Source organism: Haliotis rubra, unplaced genomic scaffold (assembly GCF_003918875.1).
Source record: "Haliotis rubra isolate DU_JTF1 unplaced genomic scaffold, ASM391887v1 Scf493, whole genome shotgun sequence".
NCBI lineage: Eukaryota > Metazoa > Mollusca > Gastropoda > Lepetellida > Haliotidae > Haliotis > Haliotis rubra.
This window is the reverse complement of record NW_025767183.1, coordinates 779,205-805,748: the sequence shown is the minus strand read 5'-3', so window position 1 is coordinate 805,748 and position 26,544 is coordinate 779,205. Positions and strand designations below refer to the sequence as shown.

General features: G+C 42.9%; 1 protein-coding gene across 1 annotated transcript; it reads left to right on the top strand.

The window, feature by feature from the left end:
* Positions 1–1,913: 1,913 nt before the first annotated feature.
* LOC124291507 (zinc metalloproteinase nas-13-like) lies at positions 1,914–17,892 on the top strand. The gene is made up of 12 exons (XM_046728493.1): positions 1,914–2,066; positions 3,233–3,299; positions 5,822–5,921; positions 8,800–8,897; positions 10,543–10,660; positions 10,808–10,874; positions 11,362–11,565; positions 12,484–12,607; positions 12,944–13,129; positions 14,227–14,346; positions 16,006–16,140; positions 17,066–17,892. Exons 1-12 carry the CDS (start codon positions 1,995–1,997, stop codon positions 17,167–17,169), a joined length of 1,395 nt encoding a protein of 464 aa, XP_046584449.1. The 5' UTR covers positions 1,914–1,994; the 3' UTR covers positions 17,170–17,892.
* The last annotated feature ends 8,652 nt before the right edge of the window (positions 17,893–26,544 follow it).

The following is a 26,544-nucleotide window of genomic DNA, read 5'->3' as shown; positions in this document are numbered from 1 at the left end:
GAATCACCGCTGACTTGGGCTCAGTAACTCAACCCGTCACCTCACTGTGAAATAAGCTCACACTAATCAAATCAAGAGGACATCTCTGGCTTCATTAAATAACAGCTTATAAGCAAGCGAGCTCAGGAGATGGATCATTACATCCAGCGTTTATCTACTAGTTGCATTGATTTTTATTCTCCATTCCTCCAATACAAGTAGTATGTCTTCCCCGTGTTTTACAATGGCTCATATATCCGAGGCTGATATCAGATTTACTCCGTCAACGGTATGTGTGTCTCTGCTGTATATTATACTGCGATTCCTTAGAAACGCCCATACAGCATACATTATCTAGAAGCAACAATGAATAGATATGGAAGTTAAAATACACATAGTGTTAAGTGAATACATTTGGATGTCTTGGTGAGCGTCGAAACCATCTACCCCTTGTTCTTATGTTTTATCTTCTTGCATGTTTTCAGGTTCAGCTACTAATGAAAGGGCGCTTTCCCGAGATTAGCGAGTATCGTTGACTGCAGGTACCCCTACGAATTTGAGGGAGGACATATCCAAGGTGCAACCAATATATACACAGAGGAAGGCATTTCAGAGCTTATTAAACGCCCTGCTAGCCAACCGACAGTTTTGATTTTCCATTGTGAGTTCTCATCCGAAAGAGGTCCTAAAATGTAAGTTGTTTAGCAATCATATTACATTACTTCTGTTATTGGATATGCTATTTTTCGCCTATTGTTAACTCTTCAAACGTAAGATTTTCCCAGATATACCATATCGTCCCTCAGTCACCATAGACTTTATTTAAATGTTCATGTTCTCTTTCTACAGGATGCGTCACTTGAGAAGCGAAGACAGAAAAGCCAACAGTCACCGTTACCCAGAGCTGTATTATCCCGAGGTCTACCTTCTGCAATCTGGATACAAGTGAGCACAAGGTAGGGTGTCTGCTTGTATAATATACTACATTCCTATGGACAATGTATTGTAGCCCACTCATTTATATACTTTCCATTTTGTGCGGAGACTAACACAACTGATTTTCTTCAAGATAGATTTGTAATTTCTCTGGTATGTTTCCTTGCAGGATATGTGTGAACCCCAGACCTACGTTCCCATGCTGCACGCTGATCACGTGGACGATTTGAAGACGTTTCGGGCACGATCCAAGTCGGGGACAGCAGGCCAGAAAAAGATGAGAAGAAGTAGGCAAAGGATGAATGTCAGAAGCATGTCTTCTCCATCTTTCGATCAGCAATGTCAAACAGAGTCTCATCTTATGGTCTGTCTGCAGTTTTAAACCGAGGTGTTTGCTGGAGGTTACATTCTTACACGACTGGTGCAGCTGATATGTTTCTTGTTGATTGTCACTCTTGTGATGTTGTTACAATGTAAGTGTGTGTTTGTGTGTGTGTGTGTGTGTGTTGGGGGGGGGGGGTTAGAAGAATTGCTAAATATGATCATAAATTCAACAGGGACTTGCGTCATTTTGTCGTTTTATGAGTCACACGAGCCAGAAAAAAATGTTTTATGTACGTGTTGAAATCCTATCATTTCAAACATTACAGTGGGTGCTTAATTACGTTCCTTGTTTACATGTAACAAACATCCTGTTCTAACCACACATATTAGTATGCACACGCATGTTACTTTAAACCTCAAAAACTTTTACTTTTAAGACGCAAAAACATGATGTCATCTTTAAGTAAAAGTGTGTTTTTATCTGAAATGGGCTCGAGAGTGTCATAAAACACTTCCCACTCGCTACATCGTGTAAGGATGATATGACACAATATCAACGATGAATATGTGAATCATCCTGCCCTTACAGAGTAATACATGGGACAACTGCACGCACTTCTGCCTCCCAGGATATGTTTCACCGTGACATATTTAGTACAGGGAAGTAAAATCTCATGAGCAGATACACGAAGTGGTCAGAATCGTTACATATAAACGTACAGCAGTAGCGGGCTTGAGTTAGGGTTCAACTACACATGTACAGCGATTGCAAGAAAGTGCTGAAAATGAAGATTGTGGTTATTCTTCTAGGGCTTGTATCTTATCAGGTAAGAATATTCACTTTTCATTCACTTGAGAATTTAAAAGGTGAGGAATACTGATGTGTAGAAATTATATATTTAAGACAAATAAAGCGACATTTCAGCGGCGTATATACACACACACACACATATTCGCTGTTTCATGTTCCATTGTGATCCTATATGTTCACATATCTTCCATGTACGTGCACTGTTATATATGAACTGGTGACTGCAGGTTCTCGGATAAGGTTTTGTCTTGTCTCTGTCTGCGTTCTGTTCTGCGATCGCCCTGTTTATGATCAAGTATATCAGCTTTGTGATAAAGGGATATATCAGATATTGACACAAGAGATACTTATGAAATGCCTGAGAGTTAGTATGTCAGGTTCAGATACACCCATATGTCTGGGCCTTGTTAATCTGGTCTTGTGATATTTCGGCGTAAGTATGTCTGGTTTTGTCACATCATGGTATCTCGGGGTGAAATTTCGGCTTTAGTATATCTGGTTTTGTGACATCATGGTATATCGCATTGGCTGATCCAGAGGTGGGGTTCAGGGGGTTCCACACACACACACACACACACACACACACACACACACACACACACACACACACACACACACACACACACACACACACACACACACACACACACACACACACACACACACACACACACACACACACACACCGCCCTTTGAAAATGACTTAAGACCACATTGAAGATTGTTTTTGCGTTGGGGGAGTCAATGGGGGTTCAGGGGGGTTAAAAAATTCCTGGATCCGCCAATGTATCGGCATATTATTTCGGCGTGAGTACATCTTGTTTTGTGATACCAAGATATATCGGTGTGAGTATATATGGTTTTGATACATGATGGTATATCGGCGTTGGTATAGCTGGTTTTATGATATCTTGATAGTTCGGCGTTCGCACATTAGGTGTGTGCGCGGGTCTGCGAGAGAAAGAGCAAGTGCGTGTGTGAAATATATCGTACACTGTCTAACAAACCATATTTATACATCGTGTTTAGAATAACTCGGTGTGGTGTTTTCAAATATGCCTGTTTCTATTTCTCGACACGTTCATGTTTATCAAACAGAATGACAGAACATATATATCGTTCACTTCTGTGTGAACCTAACTCACTCAAATGACGTAGCTTGACCCTCCGCTTCTTCTCCAGGCGTGTGATGCAGCACCAGCTGATGGCAAGACTATCGATCAGATCATCATGGAATCAGCTTCTTCCCGTGAGTAGACAGCCATTTATATCATGCGTTTTTGTATAGCAATACATGCTATCTATTATCACACACTTGACTGCTTACACTTGAAAGGAGAGAAAGGATGTCCCCTAGTGTACAGTGCACAACCCTGTGCACTTAAAAGACTGACTGACTGAGATTGGTCTTACGCCGCTTTTAGCAATATTCCAGCAACATCACGGCGGGGGACACCAGAAATGGGCTTCACACATTGTGCCCATGTGGGGATTCGAACCCGGGTCTTCGCCGTGACGAGCCAACGCTTTAACCACTAGGCTACCCCACCGCCCCTGCACTTAAAAGAACCCCCGAATCCGTTGGTATATGTCCCAGTCCAACCTGTGTGAATGGGTAGCTCGTTAGGATGAGAAAGTCACAATATCTCGGTGCGCCTAGTGGCTGCAAGAGTTGTATACTCCCCAGGGAGTTGAGATTGATAATACGATGTGCCGTTGAGATTGACATCCAATGATCGGGGAAAAAATACCAGCGCCTTGAGCATGCACTTGTTGCCTGGATCAAAAATGTTCTTTCTGAAACCAGATTCTTCTCCAGTTGAAACAATCATGTTGTGGTGGCTGTTTTCTGCCTTGAACTAGTTAGGGGTTATTAGCTTCGGGATCGCCATTTCTTCAAAAACAAACAAGCTCTCGGCCAAAGCAGGAATGTTTACTATACATATACATGGAGGCACAAAACACACATTCAGTAAACTGGTAATTCATATTGATAATTCTGAGACTAATAAATATATTATTCAATTGACATTACCAAACAATGTGACAAATGACCGATATATAGATACAGATGATTAAAACAGGCTGACTTAAGAATGTAAATGTCACACACGTTGGATCAGTACTGACTGTAAGCAGCCACGACTCCTTTACTAAAAGGGATCACATGAAAGCACAAGTGTTCCTTTATTTTTTTCCATTTAACTCTCAAGCGTTGTATCGCACAACTTGTGAAGAAACCTGGAAAAAAATAAAGGAACACTTGTGCTTTCGTGTGATCCCTTATATTATTTTTCCCTCAGTATATTTCAACTGTACAAAATTAACATACTTGGTGAATATATATTGGGTTGGGTAATATTGGTATGCTCGCTGCTTGGCGGGATAACTCTGATACTTTAACCACTTTCTCCCTGGTGAATATATATTGGGTCGGGTAATATTGGTATGCTTGCTGCTTGGCGGTATAACTCTGATAGTTTAACCACTTTCTCCTTTCTATTTCAACTGTACAAAATTAACATACAGCGACCGAACGGTACATTCGAACAGCATTTTAGATTAAAGCAAGATGATTTCATTGTAGTCACCACCAGAGAACAACCAGTCTCAATTATCTCCCCAAATGTTTCCACTAGTCGTAAAAGGCGAAAAAGCGGTGGAAATTTGAAGAGATCACTGAAAATCAGTGATGACACCGGGTGTTTACGAAATATGTATAATCTAAAAGAGGTGGTAATGTTACTCGTATCGTGTCTGGGTGTGTGCAGTGGTTAAAACAATTTGAATGACGTGTATGAGTGTGTGGTTATGGTGGCTTGAAGCTAGCGGAACCATTCAGTGTTACATCCAACAAACGGACTGACCTTTCACCCGCGTCAATCGGAAGTACAACTAAACCGGACACACTGAGGTGTACGATGAGGCACAGACACAATCCTCTCCCTTTCCGTTTGTCACAACCAGCCCAGCTAGGAGTGTGTGTGTGTGTATGTGGATGTGTGTATTATGCAAGTTTGATAAGGATGGATAGACAAATCAAGTGAATGTTATATGCTGCAGAAATGTTACATTGAATTGCATCAAAGTGTCATTAAATCACTGGCTTCTGCAAATATACATCTTCTGATAGATATGCAAATGCATGTTATGCTCACTTTCTCCTTGGTGAATATATATTGAGTCGGGTAATATTGTTATGCTCGCTGCTTGGCGGGATAACTCTCATACATAAACCACTTTCTCCTTGGTGAATATATATTGGGTCGGGTAATATTAGTATGCTCGCTGCTTGGCGGGATAACTCTGATACTTTAACCACTTTCTCCCTGGTGAATATATATTGGGTCGGGTAATATTGGTATGCTCGCTGCTTGGCGGGATAACTCTGATAGTTTAACCACTTTCTCCTTGGTGAATATATATTGGGTCGGGTAATATTAGTATGCTCGCTGCTTGGCGGGATAACTCTGATACTTTAACCACTTTCTCCTTGGTGAATATATATTGAGTCGGGTAATATTGGTATGCTCGCTGCTTGGCGGGATAACTCTCATACATAAACCACTTTCTCCTTGGTGAATATATATTGGGTTGGGTAATATTGGTATGCTCGCTGCTTGGTGGGATAACTCTGATAGTTTAACCACTTTCTCCCTGGTGAATATATATTGGGTCGGGTAATATTGGTATGCTTGCTGCTTGGCGGTATAACTCTGATAGTTTAACCACTTTCTCCTTGGTGAATATATATTGCTTTTCCCTTTTCAGATGAGATGTTTGATCTAATTCACGACATGGGTGACGGGGAGATGATGGTGATGGTGGAGTTGGATATTCTGATGACGCTAAAGGAACTAGCAAAATACGGGTAGGTTAACCTAATTGAGACGACACTATCCCTTGGTGTTGATAATGTAACACTGGCACGTGGTCTCCGACCATAAATACTTTCCTTCTTTGCTATCTGCAGTGGCATTACAGTTCACAATAATTGATATAGCATGTTCTGCTGCTGCATGTTGACTAACCTGTCGTTTGTCAGTTTAACAAAAGATATTTAACACTTAACCACAACCGCAATTTCACAGTAAAGCCATCTGCTTTTTGTGTTTGTTTTTTTCTCATCTCCAAACTCAACCAACCAGACAGCGAAACAAACTGAAAACAGATAAAGAAAGAACAAATATGTATATAATGTTTTTTCAATAATTGTGTAACGTATTTAATTACATTATAACTAAGTCACTTGGTACTTGTCGTTTTGCTTCGGAAACATTTTGTAAATAATTGTGATTTTATGAGTAGGCGTGGAAAAACCGTTGTTTGTTTTTTTACATCCGAACGTACATTTCTTCAGCCGCTGGGTAATTGAGATAAGGGGGTTAGGGGTCTGGGAGAAAAGATTACGGACAGCCGATACACTGTGAACAATGCTCAGTAACCCGGAAGTATCAAGTTGTCACACATCCATTTACGCTTCAACCTAATTATTAGATATCACATCAACGAAATAGATGTAGATTGTCTGACAAGGAGGTGTATTGTCCTTTTTCCTTCCGGGTAAAACTTTTATTATTATTTTTATCAAACAAAGTGTTAGATTTTCAGTAGCATGACATTTACGCCACTTAAAATGAAGCACCTTTCTCGATTAGTTTAAAATAGATGTCAGGGGTTCTATCAATTTTCCATAATATTAGTATTTTAGATAAAGGCTGTTCTCACTCACTCACTCACTCACTCACTCAGGAAATTGGCGGGTAAGGGACAAACCTGACGTGAGCTGTCGAAGAGAAAGGAGCTCCAAAATTGTCGAAACTGAAATAATGTGACGTCAGATTATAAATGTACCCAAATAGGTATCTACTGATAACATCATTATCACAATCTACTCGTATAACACGGAGTCGGACAGTATGACACAGGGCGTCGAACTCAACACATTATGATTATGAAAGATTTTACTCCGCTTTCGGCAGTTTTTATTGCAACATATCACGATTTAAGATAAACGGGAAACGTGTAAATATTTGACTGCTAGTTAATTAAGGAATGCTTTTTTTCAATTATCAAAAGATCAAAGTGTTTGTGGTAGTTTTACTACCAGAATCGACAGTGATCATTCGCCATTCTCAAAGGAGAGAGTGAGTTGTGTTTTATTCCCTTTGAACAGTATTTCACATATATTGCGGCATATGACTGACTAACTGAGTTTGGTTTTACGCCGCTTTTAACAATATTCCAGCAACATCACGGCGGGGGACACCAGAAATGGGCTTTAACACATTGTACCCATGTGGGGATTCGAACCCGGGTCTTCGGCGTGACGAGCCAACGCTTTAACCACTAGGCTACCCCACCGCCCCTGCGGCATATGAGCGTGTTATGAGAGGAAAACCATTGTTAATAGGTAACGCAGTTCTAAGCTGTTCACCTCTTTGACGCAGCACACGAGGATGGGCACGGTACTCGCAAACAAACAGAGACTCGAATTCAGTCATAAATGTGTGTCATGCTAAAGTGACGGATCTTTAAACAGCGAACTGCGTCATCTCAGACAAAAGCGCAGTGTGTATCCCATTTTCATATAGATGAAGTGGGAGGTATTTGACTTGAGGTTTAATATCACATGTATTGCACCTATATAGCGATGCGTGTGTGCGTGTGATTGTGCTAGTAGGTACTAGGGACTTATGTCACAGTATAAGACACATTCAGGGTATACTGACTGCGAGCCGTCACTTTCTCTTTTCATTCCCTTTATGCAGAGCGCCCAGCAACAACTTCTCCCAACTACAGCATTTGGGTATGACGTAACCAGCGATCGAACCCCCACATTTACGCTTTCTAGACATACGCTCTACCCTCTAGACCATTACCAGTGTCATTACCAATACCAATACAAATACCATGCCAATACCAATACAAATACCATGCCATTCCCATTACCATTACCAATAAAATACAATACAATACAATACAATACAATACCAATGTCAATGTCAATGTCAATGCCAATGTCAATGCCAATACCAATACCAATACCAATACCAATACCAATGCCAATGCCAATGCCAATGCCAATACCAATGCCAATGCCAATGCCAATACCAATGCCAATGCCAATGCCAATGCCAATGCCAATGCCAATGCCAATGCCAATGCCAATGCCAATGCCAATGTCCAATGTCAATGCCAATGCCAATGCCAATGCCAATGTCAATGCCAATGCCAATAATGTCAATGCCAATGCCAATGCCAATGCCAATGCCAATGCCAATGCCAATACCAATACCAATACCAATGCCAATGTCAATGTCAATGCCAATGCCAATGCCAATGCCAATGCCAATGCCAATGCCAATGCCAATACCATTGCCAATACCAATACCAATATCATTTTACAATTACCATTTTACATTACCATTTTACCAATACCATTTTACCATTACCATTTTACCATTACCATTACCAATACCAATACCAATACCAATACCTATATCTAATACCGCTTACCTACACCAATACCGCTACTACTTCTATTACTATTACCTCATAACAAGCACTAATTCTGAGGATTCTTTAGTTCAATTTAAAAAATATTCGTATTTATTGCACTGGTTACCAAACTAACCTGTATTATTAAAAAAACACAACATAGTGTTGGTTTAATCTGGAAAACAGTCGGTGGCAATAACGAGGACCAATTCATTAATATTTTTCTTATTTCTGTATTCTATCATCAGGGAGAGAAGATCACGAAGCAAGAGGAAAGCTACCTCCAGTGACCGACAGCTTTGGGAAAACTGCAACGTCTACTATGAGACCGTAGATGCTGATTTTAGTGAGTTATTGGAGTCTAGGGTTTGAATCCCGACCCGTCTCTTAAGTCCTGGCCATGATGTAATTATTATCATAATAACATTTGTATAGCGCCAATATAAAGCTCAGATACTCAAAGGCGCTTTGATTTTTCCTCGATCATTGGATGTCAAACCCAAACGGCACATCGTATTATCAATCACAACTCCCTGGGGACCATGCAACTCTTGCAGTGACTAGGCGCACGGAGTTAATGTGGCTTTCCCATCCTTACGAAGTACCCATTCACAGCTGTGGACTGGGACACATAGTCACTGTACTTTGTCCAAAGTTTCACTGCACGTTGCTGTACCTGCACTAGGTGTTTGCACGTATTCATGTGGCCACCATCTGGTCATTTACCAGCGGATTCGTGGGTCCTTTTAGTGCACAGGGTTGTGTACTGTACACTAGGGGTTGTGACAACACTGAAAGAGTCTGCACACAAAGTTGACTCGAAGGCTTTTACACCCGGTCACAGGTGGGCTCGATCCCGATACCTTAACCTCGCTGGATCACTAGTCTGGCGCCTTTGACAGACTACGCCCCAATAATCCATCAGTTTAAACAATTCCCTGCCCGGAGATATACATGTAACGCTACTGAAAGAGTGGGTGAGTTTAGTTTTACGCCGCACTCAGCAATATTCCAGCTATATGGCGGCGGTCTGTAGATAATCGAGTCTGGACCAGACAATCCAGTGATCAACAGCATGAGCATCGCTCTGCGCAATTGGGAACCGATGACATGTGTCAACCAAGTCAGCGAGCCTGACCACCCGATCCCGTTAGTCGCCTATTACGACAAGCATAGTCGCCTCTACTGAAGGAGAATGTCAGATATGTGTATCTGTGATGTCACGTGTGACGTCATAGTCAGCTGCCAGGAGATATACTTGTAACTCTACTGAAAGAGAATGTCAGATATGGTTATCTGTGATGTCACGTGTGACGGCATAGTGTATGAGCTTACGTATCAAAACATCGAACAGTGAATAACAGATTTATTACTGCAGCAAGAAACCGCCAGTGTGCGTGAACAAACTTTTTTAACCCTTACTTAGCACACTGAGTGACAGAATTATGTATTAAACTCGGGTCTTTTTCAATCGTCTATTGCGGCATTGCTGTTGTTATAAATCGGTGTCGTTTAAATGTGGCGTGTAAGCCTTGATCATCAGATATTGATTGGATCGCATCGGCGTAGTTCCCTCAAATCTAACCTTATTGTTTGTCAAAGTCGCGAGACTACCTATTGAGAGTACTCCTGGATTTAAAAAAAAACCAACCACATTCCGTATTCGCACGAAATCTCTGCTAAAAGCAGTGTCGATTGTATAATTTGAGCTATATAATTTACACGAGTTAATGAATCACTATCAAATAATAACACCAGGCGTCCTTGTAAAGCCGAGTGTTTCCTGTTGAAGGTAAAGGCAAGTCAGTTGTTCCACTGAAAAGAACACAGGAAGATGAGTCAAAATAGGGAAATGCATTGGGCATCATTTTTGACACTGACGCACCAAATTTGGAAATACTCTCACGTGTCAACAGAGTATATTTTGAAATTCAAAAGGGAGAGAGTGTTTTTGTTATGTTTGGCTGGACGATATTCGCTTCCGTTTTCAGCTGACTCGGACCAAGCCGTCATAAAAGAAGCTTTAGCGGAATGGGAGAACTACACATGTCTTAACTTCAGAAAAAGCAGCACCGAGCAAAGTCGAATTCGAGTCCGCAACGGTGGGGGGTAAGTCCACTTCAGTAATACAAGGTCCAGCTGATAAAGTGACTGTATTAAGCCGCTGGAGCTTTCATCGTCTTCATAGTGTCAGTGTCGTTTGGCAACATAGAGTCAATGTAATACCTTAGTAATAGAAACTGTTTATCTTTACAGATGCTATTCCAGACTTGGGAGAACGGGGGGCGTTCAGGACCTGGCATTGGCTCCCAACTGCCGTAGCGTAAGTGTTTGTGTGTGTTTGTTCTGGAAGTGGTATGTCTGGGAATATTTGTGAGGGAGGGGGTGATGTGTGTCTTGGGCGGAGTTATGTGTGTCGGGAAGCGGGTAGGTCTGTCCTTGGATGGGGTAGGTGGGTCAGGGCGAAAGGGGAACGTGTGTGACGAAGACGGAGTGGGCGTGTCGGGGAAGAGGGTGTTGTGGAGGAGGGTAATGAGGCCGTACAGGTCAATCACAGCAAGCTATATGTCCTGTCTGTCTTAACAGCAAATGACGGTCTGTATTTAATCCAATGTGTACAAAGCAAACCAGTGTTCAATATTGTGAGCAATCGTCCATGTCTACCATGTCGCACATTAACCCCCTCTACACCAGATTGTGCCGGCACTTCCTGACCCTGTCCTGTCCCAGCCGCTGGCTTTCATATTCCAGGTAATTTACGATCATCACCCACTTGTATTCGTATTCATTCCCTGTCGTCTGTTATTCAGAAAGGTGTGGTTGTACACGAATTTGGCCACGCAATTGGATGGTTCCACGAGCAGGCGAGACCTGACAGGGATGACTACGTCACCATCAACTTCGACCAAATCCCCGTCAACTGGAGGTCACAGTTTGGAAAAGTGGCACAAGCTCTCGTCAACGACCGCGGTGTCGAATACGACTATGACAGCATCATGCACTACTCTGGCAATGTATGTATCGGCCTATACTATAGTAGAGTCGTGTTGTAGATATATTAGCACTGATTCAGTAAATCAATTATGAAACGATTTTGTAAGACATTACATTATTCATACGTCATCAAATAACATGTGAACATATCAATGCTGTCATCGGGGATAGAAATCGTCAGAATTGTTCCTTTGAGTTCTGTAATCGAAAATAAATATTTACGCTAATTTCGATTTCGAATTTTCAAATTCGAAAATTCATGGGGGTCCATTTTTAGTCCCACTTAAACCTGATCACAGTGGTTTTGTTCATTATTCATATACATTAAGTAGAATTAGCGATCGTTATGTTAAATACACCTCTCCAGGGCGGGAGGCAATGATTACACAACACATATAGCGGGGCAGCAAATTTCTTTCTCAAACAGAATCTTTTTCTTCAGTCCAAAAGCACAATTTGCGTTTTGACAAAAATCCCTGTGGGTAGCACTGCCATGCTGTTCTGAGGCAGGAAGTGGGAGCTCGAATTAAGGTCTTTTTATGATTGCAGACTGGTTACACCGTTTGCTCGTCACACTGTAGACCTGTATGTAATGGTAACGTATACGCCTATAGCGTAGTCATAGCAGTGGAAAAGGTAACGTTTAGCTCAGTGTTGGTAATGTACTGGTAGTGGCAGTGGTAGTGGTAGTAGCAGCAGCAGTAGTACTTGGTAGTAGCCATAGCAATGAAAATGGTAACGTCTACGTCTATAGCTCAAAGGACCGTCTCTTGGTCTTGTGGGTAGAACGTCTGCCTAGAAAGCGGAAGTGTGGGTTTTCGATCGCTGGTTACGTCATACCAAAGTACGGTAGAGGTGGTAGAGTGGAGCACTTGTTTGGATTGTGTTCCCAGTGTATTTGTGTGTTGTTTAATCATGAGTCGCCATATGTATTACAGACTTTCGGACCCGGCACCATTGTGACACGTGATCCAGAAGACCAAGACCGACTAGGACAGCGGTTCGGCTTGAGCTTCCGTGACATCAAATTGGCCAATCTCATGTACAACTGTGCAGGGACCAGTGAGTTGTTTTTGAAAATAGTTTGTGGCTCTCTTTGAGGTTAACAATTTTTTAAATGTAAATTTTTAAACACTATTTCTAAGACGAACTGTCAGACTCTGGTTTCCTGCTTTTCCTCGATAAACACTCAGCATGCCCATGTATGGGTTAGGGTTTGGTTCTGATCCGTTTTGTTTTTGTTTTTGTGGGGGTTTTCGGTGTTTGGGGTTGTTGTTTATTGGTTTTTGTCACTAGTATTTGATAGTGATTTGTAAACACATGCTGATGGTGTGGTTGGAATCTTTATAGCTTTGAGTTTGGGTTCCAGTACCAGCAAATGCTTTTTATTGCTTCCAGTGGGCTGCACAACAAGGCCTTGTCCTGGGGAGGGGTTCCGAGCCAAGGACTGCAGGTGTTACTGCCCAGGGCCTCTCAGAACCAGTCCTGTTGTCCCATGTGGAAATTCGCCGATAGTGACAACCAAGGCAACAACCCCAACAACAACAACGTCTGCAACATCTACAACAGAAGGTGTTCCACCAGGTGATCAAATGTGTATACCTTAGGTATCTTGGTACACTAGAACTAGGGTTTCTTACAGTTAGAATGTAAATTATTCCGTGTTGCATACTAATACAGTATAAAATCGGGACATGGGGGTTGTAGAACATTGATGGACTAGGACATCGGGTTATGAACAAATATAGTTATACACTAGGACATTTGGGTCTGATATGGTGTCACAGTAGGACATGGAGTTCTAACCAGGAGTGTTGATATATTTGATATCAGAAGACGCGAGGGGGAGGGGGGGGATTGTATTTATCATCCAAAATCATTCTTCATCAGTTATCAGTAAAAGAATGAATTATCTGAAAACATTACTGCCATTAGGCTACTCGAGCAGTGATCCCAGTGACGTCATAGCATTGTGACGTCATCAACTTTGTGACGTCATAGCATTGTCAGCTGTGTTCTTAGGGATATCAAAGCATTGTGAGGTCATTAACTAACGATGTAATAGCATTATGACAATTAGGAGATAAACATCATGTGTTGGCCAATTTCCGGGTGTTATTGAGTATTTGAAGCACGGGAATTCATTTGGAACCGACGACGTCAGCCGGAGGTTTCAAATGAAATATTCCCGTGCTTCAAATATTCAGTAACACCCAGAAATTGGCCAACACAGATGTTTATCAACATTGTAAACACAAAAGTAAACCAAAAGGTCAACACACGTTTTTCTGTCTGCACTCATTGACATCGAGTGCGTAGTGAAATGTCACATTAGCCGGCCGTTTCGTCTGTCTCCCATGGTGGCATCAGGAACTGCTCATTTGTGACGCCATTTGGACTTTACGTCACAGTATGATTAGAATGACGTCACCACTGCTGACGACGTAGCAATACAATGGTGTGTGCGATGTTTGTACGTATTCACACGCAGCGAATGGTCTTGCAATTTCGGGAATCGAATACCATTCGATCATGTTGTTCAACCAATCAGATTTAAGAACAGTCACCTTTGGTTTACAATTCTATTGTAGCTATCGCTTGTAGTTATTGATTGTGGGAGTCAGTTTGGGATGATAAAATTACTTACTGTTCTTTAAGAAATGTCTGTGTGTTTGTGTCAGGACCCGACTGTATGGATGTACGGAGCGGCTGCGCTGACCTCAAGGCCAGGGGTCTCTGTACTAACGACATGGCTAGAATGAGTGTCTTCTGCAGAAAAACATGTAACCTCTGCGGCACAAGTGAGTACTTTTTAGCTTACAATGAAACATTTTTCCTGCTGATTAGAGCATCTCAAGTATGAAGATTCATGTTCAACGCTACTTATCTAATTCACGGCTTTTGTCTAGCGAATAAGTCCAACGAATGCAAACTCAATCACGCCACCCCAAGCAAAGCCCAAGTTGGCTTTCTAGCCCTAAAACGCCTGCGCTCTTCACTGCACCTGGCAGTCTATGTACTTGGCAGGATTCCAGTCTATGCCACACCATGAAGTACAACATCACACAGCCTCAAGGGGTTCAAATGCAGTGACACACCAAGGCATGACACGTGTTATATCACAAAGTATACAGTATACATTGTCAATACATTACGTAATATGCATGTGCTACACTCTATACATAGTAACCGCCTCCGTGGTCTAGTGGTTAGAGCGTCCGCGCGGAGAGCGGAAGGTCGCGGGTTCGATACCAAAAGACGTTAAAATATGGTACCTGTTGGTCCCTGCCTGGCGCTCGGCATTAATGGGTACAACAAGGACTGGTCGGCTCGGAGTCAGTATAATGTGTCTGAGTGGGGTATTCATGCTTCACTGCGGTCTGGTATCTCAGTGGGCTAGCAGTATAAAACCAGCTTAAGTGTGGGCTAGTACAAGCAGCCGCACATACACATACACACGCATGCACGTCGTCATATGAGCGAAGTATTCTTAGGTACGACGTTAACCCTATCTCACCTCACCTATGCATATACCACACGCTGTTCTTGTACCACACCTGTACAAAATGTACAACCGTGACCTTCCGGTTAAAGTTATGATCACACAATGCCATCCGGAACTCAACCCAAAAAAGTACTTGAACTGTACTTTACTAAGAAAGTGTAATCCCAAATATAATACATGTATATGTTACATTTGACCACTTTCTGAATGGCCTTGTGTAAGCATAGCTTTCGGCCGTAGGAGCCGTGCCAATTTACAGTTATCAGAGGGGTTCACAAAGTTTGCAGTCTAGACTACCAGTTGTGCGACTTCAATTTTTGTGGAAGTCACAGTGGCTGAGCGGGTTAGACGGCTGACTTTGTGTGCTGGCGATAAGGTGCCTGACTCTGAGGGTGCGGGTTCGAATCACGGATGGGACTCAACCCCAAGAGTACTTGAAACTGTACTTTACTAAGAAAGTGTAATCCCAAATATAACATATGTTACGGGTTGGTCATCAGCAACAGAAAGGGAGACTGATTATAACGGCACCGGTTGATCAGGCCCCCAGACATGGTTGGTGCAAATTATCCCAACTGCGAAGATCGATACTCGTGAAGACATTTACTCGATTGTCTGGTTCAGATTAGATCATTTACACCCAGACTGCTGTTGTGTACAGTGTTAAACAACTCTATACAATCTAACACAAATCGAAGTTTCACACAGGAACTATAACATAAACCACTAAATATACCCTATTCGACATCACAGACAGGTCACATACCATACCACATAATATTTTATTCATTTTTAGATAACTAAGGTAATTATAGTTTAGGAACTAAATATTTGTCTGACCACGTATGATACAAATCATAGTACAGCTCATAAGCGGACTTTTGACCAGGCTCGATTTAAGAGTATTCCTTTAACCTCCAACATGCATCACTGACCTACCCTGACCATGTTTCAGCCCCCTCAGAGTCTTGCATGGACTATGACGAAGGCTGTCCCCTGTTCGCCGCCAATGGCTACTGTGAGAGGGACGGACTTGGAGTTTTCTTTAGAGACGAATGTCCTCTGTCTTGTAAAGAGTGCACACCAACGGGTAAGAAACCTGAACTAATCATGTCTCGGTTTTATTGCATACGTCCTCAGCAGCATTACTAATACATCTGCTGGACACATATACAGAGGACTGACTGACTGACTGAGTTTGGTTTTACGCCGCTTTTAGCAATATTCCAGCAATATCACGGCGGGGGACACCAGAAATGGGCTTCACTCATTGTACCCATGTGGGGATTCGAACCCGGGTCTTCGGCGTGACGAGCGAACACTTTAACCACTAGACTACCCCACCGCCCCTCATATACAGAGGACAATCAGGAGAACGCTATGCCCGTTTTAGGTTCTATTTATCGTAATCCGACAACAATATGGCGTCTGTTCAGATAAGGTTGCACCACTCCTGGTACGAGAGGGATCTCGCTGGTAATGGACAGTTGATCTCTCTCCTGTTGAGAGGCGGGGTGTAATAGCCGTGTACGGTGTAGGGACAAGGGTGGCCTAATCGTCATAAATTTGCAGTTCGGAGTTGCGTCCCTTGGACACGCTAGAAACCTATGAACGTAGGTTCGAGTCGCAGATTTGCCCAAATGTTTTAGGTTTGTGAGCAACATACCCGTGATGTTATATTTCACCAGAGTGGTAAATGTCTGCTAGCAGCGGGCCGGTGCCGTAGTCTACTACAGGTCAAAGCGTTCGCTCTTCGCCGTTCGCCGGAGATATCCGAGTCCGAGGCCTCATCAGCATTCGTGACCAACTCGTGTTATTCCGGGACGAGCCGAATAGCGACGGAAAGGGGCGAGTGGTGACGAATGCCTCATCAGTAGAATGTGTGAAACCCATTTCTGGTGTCCCCAGCAGTGATACTGCTGGAATATTGTTAAAATCATACATTTTCGTTGACATATCCAGAATCAGGTGTGAAAGGAATGAGGACAGTAAGAAACAAATTCCTTTCTTTACAGACGAATGCGCAGCCTTCCAGAGCCAGAGTTCCTCTTCCGGTCACATGTCACCCAGCCTAGCAACATTTATAATGATGGTTGTTGCTATTTGGGGCTTCTGTTGAAGTTGGTAACAAAAGTTCGAAAGTACGCCAAAAATAAAAGAATCCATGGTCAGGCGTTTATTTCAGGTCACGGTCTGTAGATAGTATCTGTTTTCCCGTGTGAAATACCCCTATTTTATTGACTTGCTTTTACTAGATACGTGTAGAGAATTTGTGTGACGTGATGCTTGAATGACCGGAATTTATTGATACAGCCCCAGCGGATATAGCCATAGTATAAGAAACATTAAACTACCTCTTCACTGCGGATAATATACAGTGTATTTATTTTATGTTGCCATAGTGATAAATGCAGATTCCGTATCCTCGAATGAATGGACTTATCAATCCAAAGTTATAATCTTGGAAACCCTTTCCAGATCAGATGATACAATGAGTTTTGTGTTTCTGTATTATTTCAAATTCAAAGTCATATGTGTGTACATATATAGAGAGAGAGGGATGAGACACACTGAACGAGAGCGTGAGAGAGAGAGAGAAAGAAAAGACAGAGAAAGAGACTGATGCCGATGCTTCCTGTGAACTTGCCTGTAATCTTAGCAGTATATACTTAAAACGACAGATTGATGTCAATCAAAGTATCCACAGATTTGTTTCTCTAATATATTTAGTTAACATTGATGTTGTAAAAATTTGTCCAGGTATATTTGTCATGCTACAACAGGTTGTATACAGCCGCCTCCTAAATACTGTATTTTATAATATGAATAAATTATCTATCTGGGGTACATATAAATCCTTTTTATCATGTCAAATGAAATTTCAATCTTTTTGACATTTATTCGTTGTTGATTGATGCTCATGCTGTTGATCACTGGATTGTCTGGTCCAGACGCGATTATTTACAGACCTCCACCATATAGCTGAAATATTGCTGAGAGCGGCGTAAAACATCAAACCAAACCAAAACGTACCATGACGTTCAAATATGGACAAACAAGGAGTAATCGGTGTCTGAGTTGGGTAACCATATTACACTGCGGCAGGGTATCTTCCTGGCATAGCACCAGAAAAGCCGTATTAATCCGAAATACTAAACGCAATCACAACGCAAAAGACATGCAAGGTGCAAAACAAGTGCAACAATCTTGAAATTAATCACGCCGCAAAACCCCACTTTACTTCATCTCATCTACCCCTAGCATAGTGGCCTTGAACATCTTAAACCAGCACTCAATTCCCACTGAATCAACTTCCTTCAGCCATCTTTACCCGGAAGCAACGCTTCTCCTTTGAATCATCACTTCCGTCGTGAATCATCACCTTGATCTTCTCAAATACGCCTGGTCCATCACATCCCCTGTGAATCAACTCTTCCCTTTCGTCCCTCTTGAATAATTGCCTCACCCTCTCTTGTCTTGCTACATAATCTATTTGTGTCGTTATTCAAGTAACATGTCACGGTATGGCATATCACTGAAGGTAGCTTTCACAACGGAACATAATCTCTCACCTTCCCTTAAACAATCATCCCCTCGATTGGACCATCACACCTTCCCTTGAAGCCATCATTTCTTTCCCCTGGACCATCAAACTGTCGCTTCAACTATCATCTCCTCCCTTTGACTATCCCACCTTCCCTAAAACCATCATCCCTTCCTTCGACCATCACACCTTCCCTCAGACCATCACCCCCCTTCCCTTAAACCATAATGCCTACCACTGGACCGTTACCTCTTCCCTTAAACTATAAAGACCTCCACTGGACCATCACACCTTCCCTTAAACCATATTGCCCTCACTGGACCATCACACCTTCCCTTAAACCATAATGCCCTCCACAGGACCATCACCCCTTCCCTTAAACTATAATGCCCTCCACTGGACCATCACCCTTTCCCTTAAACCATAATGCCGTCCACTGGACCGTCATACCTTCCCTTAAACCATATTGCACTCCACTGGACGATCACACCGTCCCTTAAACCATAATGCAAGCTACTGGACCATCACCCTTTTCCCTGAAACCATAATGCACTCCACTGGACCATCACACCTTCCCTTTAAACCATAATGCCCTCCACTGGACCATCACACCTTCCCTTAAATCATAATGCCCCTCCACTGGATCATCACACCTTCGCTGAAACCATAATGCCCTCCACTGGACAATCACACCTTCCTTTAAACCATAATGCACTCCACTGGACCATCACACCTTCCCTTAAACCATAATGCCCTCCACTGGACCATCACCCTTTCCAATAACCATAATGTCCCCTACTGGACCATCCCCTTTCCCCTGAAAACCATAATGCACTCCACTGGACTATCACACCTTCCCTTAAACCATAATGCCCTCCACTGGACCATCACACCTTCCCTTAAACCATAATGCCCTCCACTGGACCATCACACCTTCCCTTAAACCATAATGCACTCCACTGGACCATCACACCTTCCCTTAAACCATAATGCCCTCCACTGGACCATCACACCTTCCCTTAAACCATAATGCCCTTCACTGGACCATTACCCCGTCCTATAAACCATAATCCCCCCACTGGACCATCACACCTTCCCTTAAACCATAATGACCTCCACTAGACCATCACACCTTCCCTTAAAAATCAGAATGCATTCCACTGGATCATCACACCTTCCCTTAAACCATAATGCCCTCCACTGGACCATCACACCTTCCCTTAAACCATAATGCACTCCACTGGACCATCACACCTTCCCTTAAACCATAATGCCCTCCACTGGACCATCACACCTTCCCTTAAACCATAATGCCCTCCACTGGACCATCACACCTTCCCTTAAACCATAATGCCCTCCACTGGACCATCACACCTTCCTTTAAACCATAATGCCCTCCACTGGACCATCACACCTTCCCTTAAACCATAATGCCCTCTACTGGACCATCACACCTTTACCTTAAACCATATTGCACTCCACTGGACGATCACACCTTCCCTTAAATCATAATGCCCTCTACTGGACCATCACACTTTTCCCTGAAAACCATAATGCCCCCCAACTGGACCATCATACCTCCCTTTAAGCCTTATTTCACTCCACTGGACTATCACACCTTTCCTTAAACTAAATGCCCTCCAGTGGATCATCACACACATTCCCTTAAACCATAAAGCCCTCCACTGGACCATCACACCTTCCCTTAAACCATAATGCCCTCCACTGGACCATCACACCTTCCCTTAAACCATAATGCACTCCACTGGACCATCACACCTTCCCTTAAACCATAATGCACTCCACTGGACCATCACAGATTCCCCTAAACCATAATGCCCTCCACTGGACCATCACACCTTCCCTTAAATCAAAATGCCCTTCACTGGACCATCACCCAGTCCTTTCAACCATAATCCCTCCACTGGACCATCACACCTTCCCTTAAACCATAATGACCTCCACTAGACCATCACACCTTCCCTTAAATCATAATGCATTCCACTGGACCATCACACCTTCGCTTAAAACCATAATGACCTCCCACTGGACCATCACACCTTCCCTTAAACCATAATGCCCTCCACTGGACCACACACCTTCCCTTAAACCATAATGCCCTCCACTGGATCATCACACCTTCCCTTAAACCATAATCCCCTCCACTGGACCATCACACCTTCCCTTAAATCATAATGCCCCCAACTGGATCATCATACCTTCCTTGAAACCATATTGCACTTCACTGGACGATCACACCTTCCCTTAAACCATAATGCCCTCTACTGGACCATCACACACTTCCCTGAAAACCATAATGCCCTCCACTGGACCATCACATCCTCCCTTCCTTAAATCATAATGCCCTCCACTGGGCCATCACACCTTCCCTTAAACCATAATGCACTCCACTGGACCATCACCCCTTTCCCCTAACGATAATGCCCCCTACTGAACCATCCCCTTTCCCCTGAAAACCATAATGCCCTCCACTGGACCATCACACCTTCCCATAAACCATAATGCCCTCTACTGGACCATCACACTTTCCCTTAAACCATAATGCATTCCACTGGACCATCACACCTTCCCCTAAACAATAATGCACTCCACTGGACCATCACACCTTCCCTTAAACCATAATGCACCCCTCCACTGGACCATCACTCCTGCCCTTATACCATAATGTCCTCCACTGGACCATCAACCCTTCCCTTAAACCATAATGCCCTCCACTGGACCATCACACCTTCCCTTAAACCATAATGCCCTCCACTGGACCATCACACCTTCCCTTAAACCATAATGCACTCCACTGGACCATCACACCTTCCCTTAAACCATAATGCCCTCCACTGGACCATCACACCTTCCCTTAAACCATAATGCCCTCCACTGGATCATCATACTTTCCCTTAAACCATAAATCCCTCCACTGGACCATCACACCTTCCCTTAAACCATAATGCCCCGAACTGGACCATCATACCATCCCTTAAATCATAATGCCCTCTACTGGACCATCACACTTTTCCCTGAAACCATAATGCCCCCAACTGGACCATCATACCTCCCTTTAAACCTTATTTCACTCCACTGGACTATCACACCTTTCCTTAAACTAAAATGCCCTCCACTGGATCATCACACATTCCCTTAAACCATAAAGCCCTCCACTGGACCATCACACCTTCCCTTAAACCATAAATGCCCTCCAATGGACCATCACACCTTCCCTTAAACCATAAATGCATTCGACTGGACCATCACACCTTCCCTTAAACCATAATGCACTCCACTGGACCATCACACATTCCCTAAACCATAATGCCCTCCACTGGACCATCATACCTTCCCTTAAATCATAATGCCCTTCACTGGACCATCACCCAGTCCTTTAAACCATAAATCCCCTCCACTGGACCATCACACCTTCCCTTAAATCATAATGACCTCCACTAGACCATCACACCTTCCATGGACTTAAATCATAATGCATTCCACTGGACCATCACACCTTCGCTTAAACCATAATGACCTCCACTGGACCATCACACCTTCCCATAAAACCATAATGCCCTCCACTGGACCATCATACCTTCCCTTAAACCATAATGCCCTCCACTGGACCACCACACCTTCCCTTAAACCATAATGCCCTCCACTGGATCATCACACCTTCCCTTAAACCATAATCCCTCCACTGGACCATCGGACCTTCCTTAAAACCATAATGCCCCCAACTGGATCATCATACCTTCCCCTTAAACCATATTGCACTTCACTGGACCATCACACCTTCCCTTAAACCATAATGCCCTCTACTGGACCATCACACTTTTCCCCTGAAACCATAATGCCCTCCACTGGACCATCACATCCTCCCCTTACATCATAATGCCCTCCACTGGGCCATCACACCTTCCATAAACGATAATGCCCCTACTGGACCATCACACTTTCCCTTAAACCATAATGCATTCCACTGGACCATCACACCTTCCCTTAAACAATAATGCACTCCACTGGACCATCACACCTTCCCTTAAACCATAATGCCCTCCACTGGACCATCACACTCCTGCCCTTATACCATAATGTCCTTCACTGGACCATCACGCCGTCCTCTAAACCATAATGCCCTCCACTGGACCATCATACCTTCCCTTAAACCATAATGCCCTCCACTAGACCATCACACCTTCCCTTAAATCATAATGCACTCCACTGGACTATCACACCTTCCCTTAAACCATAATGCCCTCCACTGGACCATCACACTTTCCCTTAAACCATAATGCCCTCCACTGGACCATCACACCTTCCCTTAAACCATAATGCCCTCCACTGGATCATCACACATTCCCTTAAACCATAATGCCCTCCACTGGATCATCACACTTTCCCTTAAACCATAAAGACCTCCACTGGACAATCACACCTTCCCTTAAACCATAATGCCCCTAACTGGACCATCATACCTTCCCTTAAACATTATTGCACTCCACTGGACGATCACACCTTCCCTTAAACCATAATGCCCTCTACTGGACCATCACAGTTTTCCCTGAAAACCATAATGCCCTCCACTGGACCATCACACCTTCCCTTAAACCATAATGCCCTCCACTGGACCATCACACCTTCCCTTAGATTATAATGCACTCCAATGGGCCATCACACCTTCCCCTTAAACCATAATGCCCTCCACTGGACCATCACACCTTCCCTTAAAACCATAATGCCCTCCACTGGACCATCACCCTTTTCCCCTGAAAACCATAATGCACTCCAATGGACCATCACACCTTCCCCACTGGACCATCAAACCTTCCCTTAAACCATAATGCCCTAAAATGGACCATCATACATTCCCTTTAAACCATAATGCACTCCACTGGACCATCACACCTTCCCTTAAACCATAATGCACTCCACTGGACCATCACACCTTCCGTTAAACCATAATGCCCCGAACTGGACCATCACACCTTCCCTTAAATTATAATGCATTCCACTGGACCATCACACCTTCCCTTAAACCATAATGCCCTCCACTGGACCATCACACCTTCACTTAAACCATAATGCCCTCCACTGGACCATCACACCTTCCCTTAAACCATAATGCCCTCAACTGGACCAACAAACCTTCCCTTAAACCATAATGCCCCCACTGGACCATCACACCTTCCCCTACACCATAATGCAACCTACTGGACCATCCCCTTCCCCATAAACCATCCACTGCCATCACCCTTTCCCCTAACCATAATGCAACCTACTGGACCATCACCTTTCCCTGAAAACCATAATGCACTCTAACTGGACCATCACACCTTCCCTTAATCCAGTATGCCCTCCACTGGACAATCACCCTTTCCCCTTAAACCATAATATACTCCACTGGACCATCACACCTTCCCTTAAACCATAATGCCCTCCACTGGACCATCACCCCTTCCCTTTGATCTATGCAGCTGAATCCATCAGTGATGGCGTGCAGTTGTGTTTCGTATGGCTGCAAGTTGGATCTCATTACAGTACCTGGGAAACACAAAAGTGAATGTTTTCGATAGGAAGTACTGGATACGGCCATGGGACCAAATTTTGTTAACCTTGCCAATCTTCATATATTCATGGATTACAACGCCAGGCCGTCTCGTGCCGTCTTCACCCTTTCTAGAGAACAATTCCATCGAAACATCACCATGAAGGTTACATTCAACATCGGCACTGCAGCTAGGCAGAACACAGGCGTAGACACGAATGGAACCAGTATTCCCAGATTCGTATGGAAAGCAAACAATTCAGTAACATTTAGGGACATTGTATCTTCATCCTTAAGCAACATACATATGGACTTATTACTTCAAGATCACGTTGACAACATCGACTTTATTGTCAATGATATTTCACAAACAATACAAGATGCTGCTGTAGTATGTGGTATGGTGAGCAGACCATATCAGGAACGAGAGAACAACGCATGGTACGACAGCAAGTGTAAAACCTCAAGGACAAGAAATTCGGTTTATTGAACAAATTCAGAACTACTGGTGATAAACAAATATTGACTGAATACATTAAACTCAGGAATAGTTACAGAGGTTTGTGTCGAAGTAAGAAAAACAATACCAAGATCGACAGATAAAATGAATTGACTGATGTGGATATCAATAACAGAGCGTTTTGGCAAAAATAAAGAAAATGTCAAGTAACAGAAAGGTAACAACATATATATGCCAGGACGAGTGGACAGAATATTTCAAAGAAGTTCTGAATGTAACAGGCAACTCGGTCGATCAACTCCATCTCGACAAAGCAGAGGAAATTCTACTTGATCACTGCAGTCTGTCATGTGATGTATGTCAGGATGATGACATTATGTACCTGCTCAATAGGGATATATCCGTAAAGAGGTCAAGGCAGCTATTAGGAACTTAAAAGACGGTAAAGCAGCAGGTCCAGATGGTATAAAGACAGAGATGGTGAAATGTTGTGGGGACTTACTCGCTCCATATCTAACTACCATCTTCAACGAGATATTAGTCACCGGAAATTATCCGATTGAGTGGGCCAAGGGTATAATCGTACCTCTTCACAAGAAAGGTGACGTCAACGATGTGAATAATTATAGAGGCATATCCCTCATGGATGTTTTGGGAGAATATTTTGCTCAATTTTTAATGAACGTTTACAATCGTTTGCAGATGTTTATGATAAAATCCCCGAGGCCCAAGCTGGATTCAGGAAGAACTACAGTACAACTGACAATATATTCACTCTTCAAAGTTTGATTCAGAAATATCTCTCAAAACGAGGCGGTCGCTTTTATTGCATATTTGTGGACTTTAGAAAGGCCTTCGATTCAATTAATAGACAGCTTCTTTGGTACACACTAATCAGAAACGATATCCATGGCAGAATATCAAATGTGCTAAGGGATATGTACTCTAAAATACAGTCAGCCGTGAGAACAGGCACCAACTCAATCTCCGACTATTTTCAATGTTTGAGCGGTGTGCGACAAGGGTGCGCCCTCAGCCCTTTCCTTTTTACAATATTCATTTCAGAATTTCAAGTCATGTTGGAAAATGCCAATCTTAGAGGAATATTCGTCGACCCTGAATTTATGGAGCTGTTCCTGTTACTTTTTGCTGATGACCTATGTATATTCGACGATTCTGTAATTGGACTTCAAAGAAAAATTTATATTCTACACATCTACTGTCTGACATGGGGAATGGAAGTCAACATGAACAAAACGGAAATCCTTGTCTTTCGGAACGGAGGCTTCTTACGAAATTATGAAAAATGGTATTTACACGGATCACAGATTAAATGCTCAACATATTATAACTATCTCGGAATAATGTTCTCCACTCGACTGTCATGGACTAAATGTACCGAGACACTTACCACTAAAGCCACTAAAGCCCTATTTGCTATCAAACGGGTATCTTATAAATATCCAAATATGTCTGCAAGTGTTCTTTTCAAGCTCTTTGACAGTAAAATAAAGCCAATATTACTTTACGGTGCAGAAGTATGGGGTCACCAAGATAGACAAGCTATTAACAAATTCCACTCTAATTTTTGTAAATTTGTACTAGGTGTAGGTAAGCATGTGTCCAGTAACGCAGTATTAGCAGAATGCGGTAGATATTGTATTAGTATTGACTATCAAATCAAATGTATCCGGTACTGGTGTAAACTATTATGTATGGCTACCGATAGGTACCCCAAGCAATCTTATATTCTTTTGAAAAAGCTTGATGATTGTAGCAGAATTACTTGGGCATCTTATATAAGAATATTGTTAAACACGTATGGATTTGGTTTTGTGTGGGTAAGCCAAGAAGTTGGTAGTGTAAATGATTTTGTATTTATGTTTAAACAAAGACTTGTAGATTCTGCAAAGCAAAATATGTTTAGCAAAATAAATGA